This window comes from Tympanuchus pallidicinctus, unplaced genomic scaffold (assembly GCF_026119805.1).
Source record: "Tympanuchus pallidicinctus isolate F22 unplaced genomic scaffold, pur_lepc_1.0 scaffold3, whole genome shotgun sequence".
In the NCBI taxonomy this organism is placed as follows: domain Eukaryota; kingdom Metazoa; phylum Chordata; class Aves; order Galliformes; family Phasianidae; genus Tympanuchus; species Tympanuchus pallidicinctus.
In genome coordinates, this window is record NW_026294747.1 from 49039606 (window position 1) to 49055431 (window position 15826).

General features: G+C 38.0%; 1 protein-coding gene across 9 annotated transcripts in view; it reads left to right on the top strand.

Moving 5' to 3' along the window:
• Positions 1-15617, top strand: part of TRAF3 (TNF receptor associated factor 3) — a 68907-nt gene extending 53290 nt beyond the window's left edge. For all 9 annotated transcript variants that reach the window (XM_052693525.1, XM_052693522.1, XM_052693526.1 and 6 more), the window contains 3 exons: positions 2126-2266; positions 6395-6569; positions 7725-15617. In XM_052693525.1, coding sequence (XP_052549485.1) covers positions 2126-2266; positions 6395-6569; positions 7725-8296 — 888 coding nt within the window. In that variant the 3' untranslated portion in view covers positions 8297-15617. The remainder of the gene's footprint in view (positions 1-2125; positions 2267-6394; positions 6570-7724) is intronic.
• The last annotated feature ends 209 nt before the right edge of the window (positions 15618-15826 follow it).

The window sequence follows — 15826 nt, forward strand, 5'->3', positions numbered from 1 at the left end:
TTCCATTCTTTTTTAGTAAACAATAACCAAAAGAATGGCTTTATTTGGAAAACTGCTGAATAAGAACACACTTTTTCCTCGAGATATTGCAAATACGGCACAATAAAGGAAGTCAGTTGGTGATGCAGTTCATAAATGGATGCTATGTTTCCATTACCCTGTTTTTAATTTAATTACCCTAAATTCCAAAGATTATGCCAAATATAATTAGGAAACTGTATTTACTTAGCATTAAAGACTTTTTATTCGCAAATTACCACCAAACTGCAATTACTGAGTTAGCATTGACAGCTCTGTATGATTAAAGACTGCAAGACATAATTCTGTTTTTCTTATGTTCTGTAAAAGTGTGTGGAAAATTTGAGCACAAGACAAGCCCACATACTATAACTTGTTCACAAATGGAAATGTAAAGCTGGTGACACAGAGTGTAACTGCCTGATGACTGGGAGGCCTGGGGAGGAAACAGTGAGAGATGAGGAATGTAAGGATCACAATTGACTAAAGAACGCTGAATCATTGAGGAAAAGGAGGATGTAAAAATTAAAGTGGCAACCCAGCAGATCAGAACTATGTGGGAGGCAGGCTTACTAATTTAAATTTGCACTTACCCTTGGAAATTTTGTTTAGTACCTAGGAATGCATTACTTTAGCCTCAGGATTGTTTCTCTCTCTGTACTGGCAAAATTAGCCTTGTCTCGTTTCTTTTGAACCTCTTCTGCTAAAGTTCCACGTATGGGAATTGTAGTTAGTGTGTTTATATGCGTATGTGCTATGCTATACTGGAAAGCAGATAAACACATAATATGAAATATGGTATCTCTCTATTTCTGGACCCCTTTTCAGTGAATGTGCTGAATGCATGTGGACTCTGACAGTCTTATTTTGTCCACTTTAGACTAGTATAGCGATCAACATTACTTATTAGATAGTTTCTTGAGCCTAGGAATGTAGTGACAGAAGTAATCCTGTGGTGTCTGATTAGAGGGCAGTTAAATTTTACATTGGTGTTCACATCAGGGGTAAAAACTTCCATGTATGTGCTGAGGGAGTTAGATCCTGAGAACATGAAGCATCCAAGTAATTGGTCTTAATGTGGAATGTTTATCAGAAGATTTTAGTGGGTCAAGAATGGTACTGCTTCCTATCCACATGAAGATCTAACTGTGGAACTAATCAGTATGTGTCCAAATGTTATCCAAATGTTATTTTGGGTTGTTTATTTTCTACATTTTTGTTGCTTACTAGTGTTGCCTAGGGAAAATGAGATTTAAAAAAAATAATAGAAGCAACCCATCACTACCCTTCTCCAAACCACATTAATGAATGGAGCAGAAAATAGTGTGTATCTGCAGTAACAGAGATATTTAATGTATTACTTTCATCTCCAAGGAGATATAATATATGATATTCTTGTAGCAAGGCTCATGTTTTAAAATCAGAATGAGTCACTAATGAATGAATTCATAAAATGTCAATACAGAGAGAGAATATAATCTGCAGTCTGTCTCTGTAGCTATTGGCTCTCCTAGTAGACACACTGGGTTTTCCTTCAGATGCATGAATCCTTTCTGCATTCACTTGTCTCAGGAGTTTTCATCACCGTGACATTCTGTGAAGCCAAACCAATCCCATTCAGGCAATTTTTTACTGAAATTTCTACAGATCAGAATAGATAGGGATGGATGGGAAAGATGAATGCTTTCTTAATTAGCAGTGTGTGCAGGGCTCAGGTGGTTTCTTCCAAACTCCAAGCCACAACCAAGTCAACAGTGGTTGTTGCACTACAAGGCAGTCGTAGTTCCACAACACGGTTACAACCTAAATAAGATTATGTTTGGATAAGTTCTGTTGCTGTTTCTGTATCCCATCTGTGCTTTTATCATCCCAAATTGCATCAGTACCACTCTGTGGAAATGGAGAAGTAGCTATCCAATAGCTAGTTTTGTTCATCTTTGTTTACTTTTTGTTGTTGTTCTGTTTGTTCATTTATTTATTTTAAACACGTAGAGAGAGGTTTCCTTAGGATCTCATTTCTTTCATGGATGTAAGGTAGTTTACAACAAATGAAGTTATAGGTATTTTTAATAAACTCTGGCAGGAGTAATTGTAGAATTTTTTCCAGGTGGCCTTGCTCCAGAATGAAAGTTTGGAAAAGAACAAGAGTATACAAACTTTACATAATCAGATTTGTAGCTTTGAAATAGAAATTGAAAGACAGAAGGAAATGCTACGGAATAATGAATCTAAAATACTTCATTTACAGGTAAGAAATTTAGAATCTCCCCATTAAAGCAGAAATGGTAGTAGCTTCTGTACTGTACGTTTACACTTGTGAAGTGAGGTGTTGTAAGTAAAAGGGGGCAGAGTTTAGCTTATTGTAAAGCTTTTCTGATTTTGTTTTATTCTTGTCAGTAGCTGACTTGTGTTTGTTGGAAGAAGATACTTCACTAAAGCACAGCAATTGCCTAGGCTGGGTTAAAATGGAGAGCCCCATTTAAAAAAGGAGAATGATAAAAACAAAGTTACAGATATTATCTGAAGAACAATCATAACTGCTGTCAAACTAGAGGAAAAGATCAGCATCTTAAAATTGTCATATGCTTAATACATTTAGCTATATTTCTCTTTTTTTTTTTTTGGTATTTTAAAAGCTACTAATTAAGAGTGAAATCAATCTGATGTCGAATTATTCCCAACCTAGCACAATGCATTTTAATACACTTTATAAAAATTAGTATTTTTGTTATCCTTTGAGCTTTCTGAGGAAAATATGTCCATATATTCCTTTGCCAGTAGGTGTGAGCTTCTTTTTCTGTGGTCTGAATCACCTGGCCACAAACCAGCGTTAAAGTAGAAGTGCTCTGGATGCACAAGCATGATGCTTGGTCCAAGCTGACATACTTTGCAGACCTAGCTTGGAACTCGAATACTGGGAAATTGTTAATGTCCATAATGTGGACTGCAGCTAGGGAAACCTCAGGAGATATTTAACAAGCTTCTGTGAAGGTATTGCCTACACATTACCCTAGTATGTCTTCTGCCACAATATCAGATATGTTTTAGCATCTGCTTTAAAGGAAATTAAATGAAAGTATTTCCTTCACTTACTGTTCACTTTGCATTTGAACTAAAGGTGTTACAATAGTCAAGAAGGGCTTAAGTCTCCAAACTACTGCTTAAGTTCTGCAGCAGTGGGGAGAAATCCTTACAGCACTTAATCTTGCTGTGTTCTGCTCACATAGTAACCAGTCTAGCCTGCCTTAGTCATTGTTGCTTGGTTTGATGATAGTTTGGGATCTGGCTGCATGCTTACAGTTTTTTATTCTGACACTGGGAAGCTAATCCATGTATGTATTGATATTGCCTATTGAATCTGCCTGGAGGTAAGTTAATTTGTAAGCCTGACATTTGCTGTCTCAATAGCCACTGACAAGAAGTAAAATAAAGAAGGCACAATGTAGTTTTTCATGATTCTTGCTGACCGATTGCTGGTTCCAGTAGCTTCACCAAGAGAGGGCATGTGATCAGCTGTTATTTTGTGGAAAGCAGCTTTCACATCCAGTATCTAGTCATTTTTATGAGCATATGAAATCACAATAGTAAGCCAAGCCTTAAGCTGAGTGTGGGCATGAAACATGTAAGACAAAAGGCATAACAATCTTATGAATATAAAATCATGTAATAGGGAGTACGTTTCTTCAAAGATGCACAGTTTGTTCCTCCAGTCAAAGTTGTAATTGTTACTCCTTTCCTGGTGTGTTCTTTTGCCATTCAGTTTTGCTCTATCACTTGTGTCCATTAGGAACATCTGAGAGAGAACTGCAAATATGGTTTTCTTCAGATTTCCTCATGCAATTTGCTGAATTCTTTTAATAAATAACGATGCTAAAATTCTGAAATAATATATTAAAAATACAAACCAAAAAACCTAGATGAAAAATCAATATCCGGAAGAACCCTGAATAGGTTTTTCAGGGATATTACTCTGGATTAATGATCTGGAGAGGTCAGTTGCAGAAATAAAAAGTTCGCTCGGAAAATTGATATCTACTTGAAAATTTATGAGTACAGTGTGAGACATCTGTGTGCTTTCTAGTGGCATAATTAGAGAGAGTGAAATTCTCCACTTCTGCATTAAATTCAGATTAATACATCAGTATCTCCTAGCATGAGGGAGACTGTGTCCCTATTGGGTAAAATGATAGAGATCCCTCTGCTTTAAAAACAAACATGGAATACAAGCCTATTTGTAATTATTCTGTATCTTTTGAGTTTACATGAAGAGGTGGAGGAGATAAAAGGCTACCCATGTCAACCAGAAGCTTAAACTGCACATTGGTTGTACATTTACAAAGGCAGAACATTGCGCACGTGTTGATGGAGAGAAGTTGGTCCCTGGTGGCAGCTTCTGAAAAACATTCTCCTCCAAGGAAAAGAGCTTACAACTCTTCAGCACCTTTGAAACTTTCCCAGTTTGTCAAAGAATTTGTTTATTTATTTTGTTTAGTACTGTGTTAATGTTAAGAGCGCCCAGTCAGAAATGAGGGCATCTCTGTGTGAGGCACTGTATAAATCCTTAAGCATGTCCTTGCCTTGGAGAGTTCATGGGTTGTGTGAGTACAGGGAAAACATCAGACTTACACATCTTGCATTTATTTCTGCTTGTTAACTGTGAACTAATGACTAAGTCCTGTGGCTCTGGTCTCAAGGTGTTCATTCATGCCATTCCACTGAGTGTTTCCTTTTGTATGTATAGCAAACAGCTGTTTCCTAATTTATTTTCTGATGGTTGTAAGTCCAAGAGAAAGGATGTGACTGTTGGTAGCTAATGATCATTATGTCCAGGAAAGTTGCTCGATCTGTTTAATGGCACCATAGTCATTGATTTAAGATTCAGGACACAGTTTTCCATGACAAAGTCCTAATTTTGCAAGTTATATATATGTATATACATAAAAGCTTGTTTTAAAACATCAACATAGAAATAAATGGTTAACTTGAAATATATTGGATTACTTAGTGGGTTTGGGTCACAACAGAATAGAACACTCCAAGACGAACATGATTTTGCTAGCTGGCTTGTCAAATTGACAGCCATCAATTAATCATTACAGACTTTTGATATAACTGAAACCACATGATTAAAAAGCAAATGTTTAAAAGGGGAATTGAAGGTTTTGTGAGGCAAAACACTGATGTTCCCCATCAGTGGGGAACATAGAGTCCACATGGTTAACAAGAATGCAAATGCAAACTAACCTTTTTTCTCGTTTTGTACTCAAACATAATTTTTTTAAAGAAGTGAAAAGTAATTTTTGCACACGTTGGCACTGTGTAATAATCAACTGTAAAGTTAGACTTGGAATTTAACTGTAGGTGGTAGCAAAAGTAGTTTCTTGACTCAAATATTTCTGTTACCATTTGAACTTTATAACTGACTATGGGGTTCTGGCTAAAATTCCTGCTAGTCAAAATTAGCCGTGATGAGATTAAATACTCTGTATTTCTTATGTCAGATTTGAGGTAGACTGGGGGGAGTATTTTGTCCCTTAAAATATACTGAGGTGCTTGCAATATTCCTGTTTTTGGAATACTAGTCTTTTTTATATATATAAATACATATAAATAATATATATATTATCTGTAACATTGTAATGTTTTATCAGTTGTTTTTTTATTTTGTTTTCTTAAAAACAAACAAAAAACCACAAAAACAACTAATGAACTCAGTAAGCAAGCACCTTCAGGACGTGTGGTTTATTGAATGTAGGAAAGGTGGGAATTTCAAAAGTGATTAAGGGAGTTAGCAGTGCTAGTTCTGCTTATGCTGTGTAGAGCTCTTACTCCTAATGATATGGGCACAAACTGACTTAGGCATGGATAACATGGATAGGAGCTTGTAGTTTGCTAATGCCTGTGTCTGCATGTATTCATACTCTGTGTGGAGAGAAAGAGTGCTGATGGCTTTCCTGAGGGGTGAGTTAATTTGCTTTTATCCAGTGATAAAAGCATGCACGCAAGCAGCCACTTGATTCACACCATGGTAAGTTGTGCCCATACTATATTACTTAAGTACTCTAAAACACCCAACAAATACCAGCCTGTAATAAATAATAAAAAAAGAGGCATTTAGAATATTGGTCTTGCACTGAAAAGCTTTTTTAAAAAGTCTTTAGAGAAAGGCACTCTAACAATCCTGCTTTGAAATATTTGTGTTGATAATTCTGATAGTGCTCCAATTTTTTGTTATTTCGATATTTTGTAAGTGAAACTTGTTTATATTGGAAATGCATCTTATAATGAATACACAATCTTTGTGTATTCTGCATGAGTTATGTCTTTTTGTTATTTTGAGTTTTTTCTTGTAACTCTAACTTACTTTTTCATAAAGCGAGTGATAGACAGTCAAGCAGAGAAACTGAAAGAACTGGACAAAGAAATCCGTCCCTTCCGACAGAACTGGGAGGAGGCTGACAGCATGAAGAGCAGTGTAGAATCCCTCCAGAATAGAGTGACTGAGCTGGAAAGTGTTGACAAAACTGCAGGGCAAGGAGCTCGAAATACAAGTAAGTGTAAGCACAATGGACTGAAGTACTTGGCAGTGCTGCAGAAGGAAAAGGATATCCTTTGAATGCCAACTTTGTTATCATTTTCCTGTGGAAGCATCAGTAATTCTGATTCTTGTGATTCATGCATAGGAAATGATACAGTCACTTCAATGTTGTGACAATGATTCCAAACTGGTTCTTAAGGCTTAATTCTTTTATTTTGTTTTCTTGACCCTTCTCTTGATTACAATATTATAATTAATTATAAACCCTTTTTGAGCTGATCTTTGAAAGCCAGTAGCTTTCAGCATCTTCTTTAAATGCATTCTCAGTGTATTGAGACATCATTTTCTATCATTTGTTCTCATCCATGAATAGATTAGCATCAGTATTATCCAGCTGAAATGACCGGCTCTGCTATCTGTTACAGAATTGTATTTGATCCAGAGAATTACTATGAGATGTGCTTGGGCATTAAGGTTGTTGTCATACTTGCTGAGTAGTATACATCATATATAAGGGTTTAAATAATAAGGCAAAAGAACTTAACATTTAAATGGATGTGTATAAAACAAATCTGCCTCTCAGTATTGCATGTTGATCAATTTTGTCAGTGTGCAAAGAGTAAATAACACATTACTTCTCATGCTGGGGAAAAGGGACAGCCTTCCCTCTCAAGTAAGTGACCATATAAAGCAGAGCTAAGCTTGAATTTTCCATTCTGTTATCGTGTACTTTAGCCAAGGTAACTACTACACTTCTCAGACAAGTGGAGTGTGAGAAGAATATTTTGAGTAATTGGTGGGTGAAATTCCCTTTGAATTTCAGAACTGCGAGTCCTTCCAAGGCTAATAAGCTACAGATTATGCTACCAAGTATGTTCTCAAAATACAGAAGCCTCTTGCTCACTGGCCAGACAAAATTTTAGATGATTTGAATAGTTTACTCATACTGAATGCATCATTAACACCCACACATGTAACAATCCTAATTGACCTAGTTTCTAGCTGGCAAACTATTGGCAGTGGAAGTTGTTTCAAAGGTGACCATATGTGGCTTGGTTTTTGGAGAAGAAAATGTTTGTGTATAAACTAACAGTATTGATGATCAATTTTTAAAGTCTTTAGAGAAAAGCCCGTTTTCTTACCCCTCATCCTCTCCATTTTCTAACAGGCATGCTAGAGACACAGCTCAGCAGGCATGACCAGATGCTGAGTGTTCACGATATTCGGCTGGCTGACATGGACCTCCGATTCCAGGTTTTAGAAACTGCTAGTTACAATGGAGTGTTAATTTGGAAGATTCGAGATTATAAACGTCGGAAGCAAGAGGCAGTCATGGGGAAGACTCTGTCCTTGTACAGCCAACCCTTTTACACTGGATACTTTGGCTACAAGATGTGTGCCAGAGTTTACCTTAATGGAGATGGCATGGGCAAGGGGACGCACTTGTCGCTGTTTTTTGTCATAATGCGTGGAGAATATGATGCGTTGCTTCCTTGGCCGTTTAAACAGAAAGTGACTCTCATGCTAATGGATCAGGGTCCGTCTCGGCGCCACTTAGGAGATGCTTTCAAGCCAGATCCAAACAGTAGCAGTTTCAAGAAGCCAACTGGAGAAATGAACATTGCGTCTGGCTGCCCAGTCTTTGTGGCTCAAACTGTTCTAGAGAATGGAACGTATATTAAAGATGATACTATTTTTATTAAAGTCATAGTGGATACATCGGATCTACCAGACCCCTGACATACGGTCGGGGAGGCAGATTAAACAGAAGACAACTCCATTTGGGGGTTTTATATCAGTTTGTCTTCAATCAGAGGTCCTAAAGCTCACAGAACCACCTTGTGGAACAGATGGAAGAGTTTGAAGGCATAACTGCATAGGGTCCAAATGAGAAAGTAGCAACACATTAAGAAATCATACCATGGTGTATTTTTTAATAGAACTAGCAACACTTAAAACTCTGAAGAATCACTTATCCCTCATGAGGATAATGATTACGGTCAGAGAGGATTTCTGTTTTGTTTTGTTTTGTTTTTAACTTATTAATGATCTAGTCCATTGGAGGTGAAAAGACATATACAGTATGTGCTGAATAAATTACTGACTTTTATTTCTTTAAGCTAGATACAAAAATACATTCACATGTGGGCTAGCTGGAAATTGTCAGCATGTTAAAAGAAGAAATGAAGTAATGTTGCGATTATATTATTTGAAAAAACTGAGGTGCAATCTTGTCTGAAATATAGTATATTGTCTTTTTAAGGCCTCATCTGGTCTCTGTTTTAATAATTACTTTGTAAGAAGATCTTGGAAAAGTATCCATGTCTTCTCAAAAGTATCTGAATCAAAATCATATTTTTATTTAAAGTTCTATTGTTACAGAAAACATTTTATTTTAAAACTGTTGATAGACTGATATTTCTTGGAAGAAAAATAGAAGAAATCAAACACTGGTTATCACTTGTGATAGGAAAAAAAACTATTCAATTCTGTTATTTCTCTTTAGAAATGTAAACCTACAATATATGTCGTAATTAATGACACTATTTCAAAATTAAGGAAAAATCACTCATGGATGCTGTGCATCATTATCAGATTTATAATTGTTTTCACCCTAAAATAGGGCATTTGTTGAACTTTGGAGTTCTAAACGGAATCCTGTACAGTTTTTAAAGTTCTGCCCCATGCTTTCCAATCAAGCTATATATGTTGCAAATTATGCTGTCAGCAGTATATAGTATTTTCAGTATTGGGGAGGAGGATTAGTGCTGAAAAAGCCTATATGTTTGTTCCGTACTAGCAGCCATTGCTTCTTAAGGACAGATCAGCCATGTCTTAATACAGTGATGGTGGCTTGCATGCATACATGTGCCTTAGATGTGCTGTGCTGCTTATAAACCATAGCTTTTTATTCAGATTAATTCTGATATCTGAAATAGTAGTTTAATTGGACTTCAGGCATAATGTTTAGCCTTGACTTCAAAGCCCTTAGGCACCTCGTGGTGTTCCAAATACAAGCCAAAACCCATTCCTTTGGCTTTGGGAGCTTCTGTGGCTTGGCCGTGGCAGAATCCGCTTTACACAGGTGCCAAAACGTTATGCTCAGTGCTCCTATGGAGCTTGGACTAGGCAGTCTCCATGGCCAGCATGAAGGAGGGCGACATTTTTCCTCTAATGCCTGCTGTCGTAAGGTGGCATCACTTTAAACAGACTCATCCGGGGAACTCTGTGGGGCTGTGAATGTATGTGCTCATGACAGCTTTTCTAACAGGGAATGCACGGCCTTCTTTATTCTAACAGCCTGAACTTTAGTGGAAAGCATTTGCTAGCACTGAAACATGCTGATTGCAACCTGCTGTGTTCATCTGCTTCTATTTAATAGTCTGTGACGAGCAAGTCTAGTGACATAGCCTGACTGTGGTGCTTTTTAAAATCCAGGAACCGCTTAAGTAGAGCAGGCTTGCACTGCTGTGGTAAGCCTGTGTGGGCTCGAAAGAAGATGGTGCATCTTAGTCTTTATAATGTCAGGTTGTATCAGCTTTCTGCTTTTTTGAGGCGTAGTCACAATTTTTTTGTCTAAAGTGCAGTTGAGTTCATGCCTTTGTATTTCAGCTTGTCTTTGCTGTTGTCTTTTTTGGCTGTGCCTTCACACACAGTGCCTGCAAGAAGTATTTATGAATATACAGTGCATGCTAAGTGGTCTTCATGGGTTTTCCAGGCACCTGCTAGAATACTGCCTGCTGCTGACCATCACGATCGTCAGTAGCAACTTGTCTTCCTTTTCTTGCCTTCCATTGTCCAGGTACTGTATTCCCTCTATGGTACATAGCTGTCAACAGGTGCAAGCTAAAATATGGAGGCACATGCTAGCATTTAATTTCTAGCACACAAGGAGGACGTTCTGCACAAGAGATAAATATCTATAGATATACCTGCATCTATATCTCTAGATATAATTCAATGGCACTTGCAGTTTTATGCAGGCTGCATAAGCAAACCCATCGCTTATGCTTTAGGGCGAAGGTTCGCTCGATTCGTGTCATTTCAATAATTGTGAATGTAGGCAGCTGAGCTTTTGTGTTTGTGCATCACAGAATTTTACTGAAAACAGGATTCCCAAGTGGAAATGTCCAAAGGACTCTCCTCCCATTGCTAATGCATGTCTTGCAAACTTAAATGAAAACGTTTGGCCATCTCAAAACAGTTTATATCCTGTTTCGATCTGGGACTTGGAGGAGATTTCTAGTATAAGCAGGGCCCAGCATATTCTGCAGATTTGTGACTACAGTTTCCAACTCCTGTGACAGAATTGCGCTTTTAAATCCAGGCTCCGAAAGAGGAGGAAAAAAGAGTTTCCAGCCTTTGTGACTGAAAGAGGACTTTGAAAAGTGTATGCTAATAGGGAAGTCTTCCTGAGTGTGCACACAGCCCAAACTAGTAGCTTTAAGAGATCTGAATGTCTCCTCTTAGCGGGATACTGACTCAGAAACTTCAGAGAGAAGTTTAAATATGAGCACTGCTAACTATCTTAATGCCGATCACTGTAGCAGAAACATCAGTCACTGTTGTTATTTCACAGATCTCTATGCTGCTTTCCACATCTCCCAAGTGCCAAAAGCACCAGCTGCCAGAATCTTCAGCTTCACTTGGGCAGCTTTTATAATGCAGTAATGTGCTATCGATATAAAAATATTTTTGCATATATGCTTTTTATCACAGTTAATAAAATGGAGGCCTACTGCACTTTTTAAAACTACGTGAAGCTGCCAGAGAATTTCCAGTTTGACAACCCTGCGTACTGTGAAATCCGGGATCTCGCTACACAAACGTACACACCGCCTGCTGTGGGATACCTGAAGCCTTGACTGTAACACTCCTCTTTCCGCAGAACTCACAGGCTGTCTCTGCAGAGTTCTTACTTTGTACATAGAAATCTGTTTCCTCTACTTTCCAGCAAGGAGTATGTAGCATTTTGTGATAACAAGGCCGCTGTATATTCTCTAAATTGAAAAGAAAAGATACCTGGTGCTTTACTCAACACTTAAAATTATTTCGATTTTTCTTCCGTCATTTAGATGCCCTTTATGGTTTTTTAAAAAATTCGTATTTCTGACCCAGATATCCGAGGTTTTCAGGGTCGGTCTATCCTAAATAATTAATGGAGAAATGCTCTGCCCCCAGATGTTCCCTGGAGTCCCTGGCTAACCCATGCGGTATGCCATTGTCACAAGGGGTTCCAAAGTATTTGTACTACTACAAGCAGCATTTCTTCAACAGGCTTCTTTTCCCTCCGCTTAGTAGATCTTAGCAGCGCACAACTGAAGTCTCTAGCTGGTATTCTTTCTTAATGATGACACTCCAAGTGATGTACAAGCCTCTTTCATTTCCAGCTTTCTGAAGGGAGATGCCAGTGTGTGAGAATCTGGATGTTGCCCTTTTTGTGCGCCATTCAGCACAGCGAGTGTGCATCTGTTACTTAGAAAGTCTCGAATTCTAAACAGGATGAAACTATTCCAGTTTTAAGGCCAACTGTGATTATTATGATTGACAATGTCTGCGTTACTCCTCTGATCTAATTAAAGGGGTCTTGTTTCAGTTACTGTCTACATGATACACCTTCAACTGCTGACTGCGATATGCAATGTTGATTTCAGCCTCGTACTGTAAATGTTCTTCACAGAGAGAATGTGCAATAGGAAGATAGGAAGGGTGGCATAATTTTGATGGATAAAAAAATGTTGTGGGTAACACGCTCTCATTCTTATAAATATGAAATATGGTTTATTACCTTTTCCAATGGGTTAACCCGCTTAGAAAAGTTGGAGATACATGCCTGTTTTTTTGTGCCTGGTGAATTTCTCAAATGCAGAGATAGTAGCGATTTTCGTTAGCTGCGGTTTAAGTGTTGAACCCATGAGTGTCAGGTTGTGATTGTATTGCTCGTGTTTCTCAGCTTGCCACAATTTTGGCTCATTGAGTTGGAGTATAAAAGGCACCACCTATTTGTATCTGTATTCCATCACGTGGGTCAGGCATTTCACCAACAATGCAAGGTTTCTGTTGTTTTTGTTCTGTTTTCAAAACACTGGTGCTGTTTAGAGAAGCGTTTAGGGAGTGATAAGAAAAACTGCCTGAACCACAGAAGAGTGAGAAGCGTTACTGCAGTATTGATGCCTTGTTATGATTTAACTATGCAAATATACAAATAGGTGAGAGGGAAAAATTCTTGGGTTGCATACCTGATCTCATAGTCTTTGCTCTTTAAAGTACTCATTAGTTTGTAGGTACATACGTATACAAACAGACATGCGTGCACACATATATGCAAAGTCCTTTTTGTTTTTCTTTTTAATGTAGAAGTGATGAAACAAAACCCTTTCCCCTCAAGTTCTACCTGATCAAGTGGTGCAAATATAACTTGCTCCTGCTGGAGGAGGATCTGGGCTAAGGGAGAACTTTGGATTCCCATCGTTCATGTCTGAAGTCTTGTGTATAGCAAACAAGCCACTTACTGACTGGGAAAATGAGCAAATTGTGTAGCCTTTCTGGAGACCTTGGAATGTCACTTATGACATGTCCTTCCTTGTACTCAGCTACTTTAGGAGATTTGTGCATTTGAAACAAACATAAAGATGGGCAGCTTGTTAAAGGCAAATTCACTCTTTAAAAAAAAAAAAGAATAAAAAATAATAGAAAACAGCTGGACTCCTTCTTAGAATTCCTATCCCATTCAGTCAATGCCTCTATGTTCTGATTGACCTATAAATCATAGCTACTGCAAAAAAAAGATCAATTCTGGAATTCAGTCTGAGAGTAGCTTTTTGTGCTGTGTACAGGGCAGTAAGCTCTCTGTATCTGCAAACATTTTCTTATAGCAAGTACTATCCCTCTTCTGGAAAAAGGAAATTGAGGCTGAGACATGATTTGCCCAGAGTTGCGTAAGGAATCTCCTGGAGCTGAGGCTAAGGGAAAGGATCCAGTTCTGTAGTGTCATCTTCCAATCACTAGGCTCTACTCTTAATACATTTGCCTTTTAAAGGAACTGAAAACGAGTTGACATACCTTAAAGGCCCACATCAAGACAGTAAGGGCTAGAATACAAGCTGTCGTGATTTGGGGTTGTACATGGATGGCAGCCTTTGTGTTGCTACCAACATGGCTGTGCTTTGCCCAGCCTGTGGAGTGGAAGGCCAGCACAACGTGTTGATGTGAATAATTGCAGCAAATGTGTATCGTGCTCTCTTTGTTCAAAAATACCAACAAAATCTCTTGATTCTCTTCTCAACAGGAGGGTGAATGATACCATTTTGCAGTGGATTAATCTTGGTTCTGCTAGCCTGTAGCGTGGCTGACCATTTCTTTCTTGAGGTTTGTTTTCTCTCCTTTTCTTTAAACTGAAATCCAGAGGGCTTACTTGTTCTTTCCTGCCTCTTAATCCAGGCCTTTCTGAGAAGCACCAGATAATGAAGGTTGTGGAAAACTGTGGAATGCCAATTCAGGGACATCTTCTTGAGATTTAGAAGAGTAGAGATACACGAGACGTAAAGGATCTGACTATTCCTATTTCCCTTCTAATTTATGGGCAAGACTGCAGCTTCTGTCTTCCATTTCACGATCTCAGTGTAGATATTAGGCTGTGTTTATTTGTTTTATTTTTTTTCTCTCCAAGTTAGGATTAGTTCCTTAGGGTTCAAATGAGTTCTAAATTTCACAGAGGAGCACCTGAACCAAAATCCTGGATCCAAACACCCCAGACTTGATGTGACATTCATATCTGGATCCCAACTCTGTGGCTTACTAACCTACCCATTCAGGGTTTGTTGTCTCTGTGTGGTGTTTGTGTTTTTGGTCCTTTGGAACTAAGCTTTTAATTTGGTTGCCAGTTCTGCAAGGACTTTTTAACTTCTTAGCGATGCCGGTGTTCACACGCTCCATTGCTGGCAGTGTGAGGCGTAGTGATAAAATTTGACTCTGTCTAAGGGTTACTGAGATAAACCAGCATTATCATTCGTAAGGGTCATTTTCTTGCATAGTGTTCTGAGCTTTGGATTTGAAAATAGCTCACGTCTGAAAGGACACATCTTCCAACTATGACCTGCGTCACTGGCAGAGAGTTGTATAATCTGTACTTGTGGAATGGGAAGGTACCAGCTTCCATTGTCGCTGATGCACCATGTGATCCACCTACCTTTTGGTTCTCTTATAGCCGATGTTTGGTTGATGTATTTTTTCAGTTTTATAGGAAAAACAAAAAACAAAAAACGGGAAAGTTCCGGATTTTTTCTACAAGCTGTAAAACTCCAATGATTTAGTGGTGACTATAGAGCTGTGAAAAACACCCCATTGTGAGGTGATGGGCTGAAATTGGGTCCATATCTCTTAGACAAGGAGGATAACCTTTAAGATGCGTGGAACAACGTAATAATTGGGAAAACTAAAGCTGACATTTGTTTCCAAGAAATTCTGTAAGAAATATCTATGGGAAAGACATCAGTGATCAAGAATAATGTACAAATTAACGTGTTTTTTGACTTGTGTAACCATCTCTTTAATCTCATACTCTTCAGTGAACGGTACACTTGTGTTCAGTTTTATGATCAAAAACAAAGACCAAAGAAGGCCAACCTCATTTGATTGTGTATATTCTGCCTGTCTTAATTATCAATAGCTGTAAGGATACAGTGCAAGTGATCTGGTAACCAGTGATTCTTGTCCTTTTCATTTAGGGGGGAAAAACGATTTTAAAATGTATAATTTATTGCTCAGCAATAACCATGTTGTTAAAATAATAATAATAATAATAATAAACTACAACAACAAAAAAAAAAGAATTAGCAACATGTCTTAATTTCCCAATAGCATTATTATATGTTGTATTTCAGTTTACTGTATATTGTGTTTTTGTATTTATTTGTGTTTGGAGGTCTTGCTATGTCTTTTTGTGTTCAAATGCTAATAAACAAGGACAGTGTGTAAGAGTATAGAATGCAAAACTCTGAAATGCTAAACTGTGTTACTAAAGGAAAAATAAATCTAAGTAGGAAATCATTTTTAAAAAAAACCCTCGTGTGTTGAATTTGAATGATTGCTGTTGCCTTGCAAACAGGGTAAGGATGCATCACTTCTGTGTTCCCACAGACAGCACGGCTGTTCAGTGCTTTACACCTGACAGGCCTTTATCACGACACATTTCTTCCTCTTCTGAGGAAAGCTGCTATAAATGTTATCAGAGCCCTACTTTGCATGCAGTAACTTGGTTAGAACAAGCCA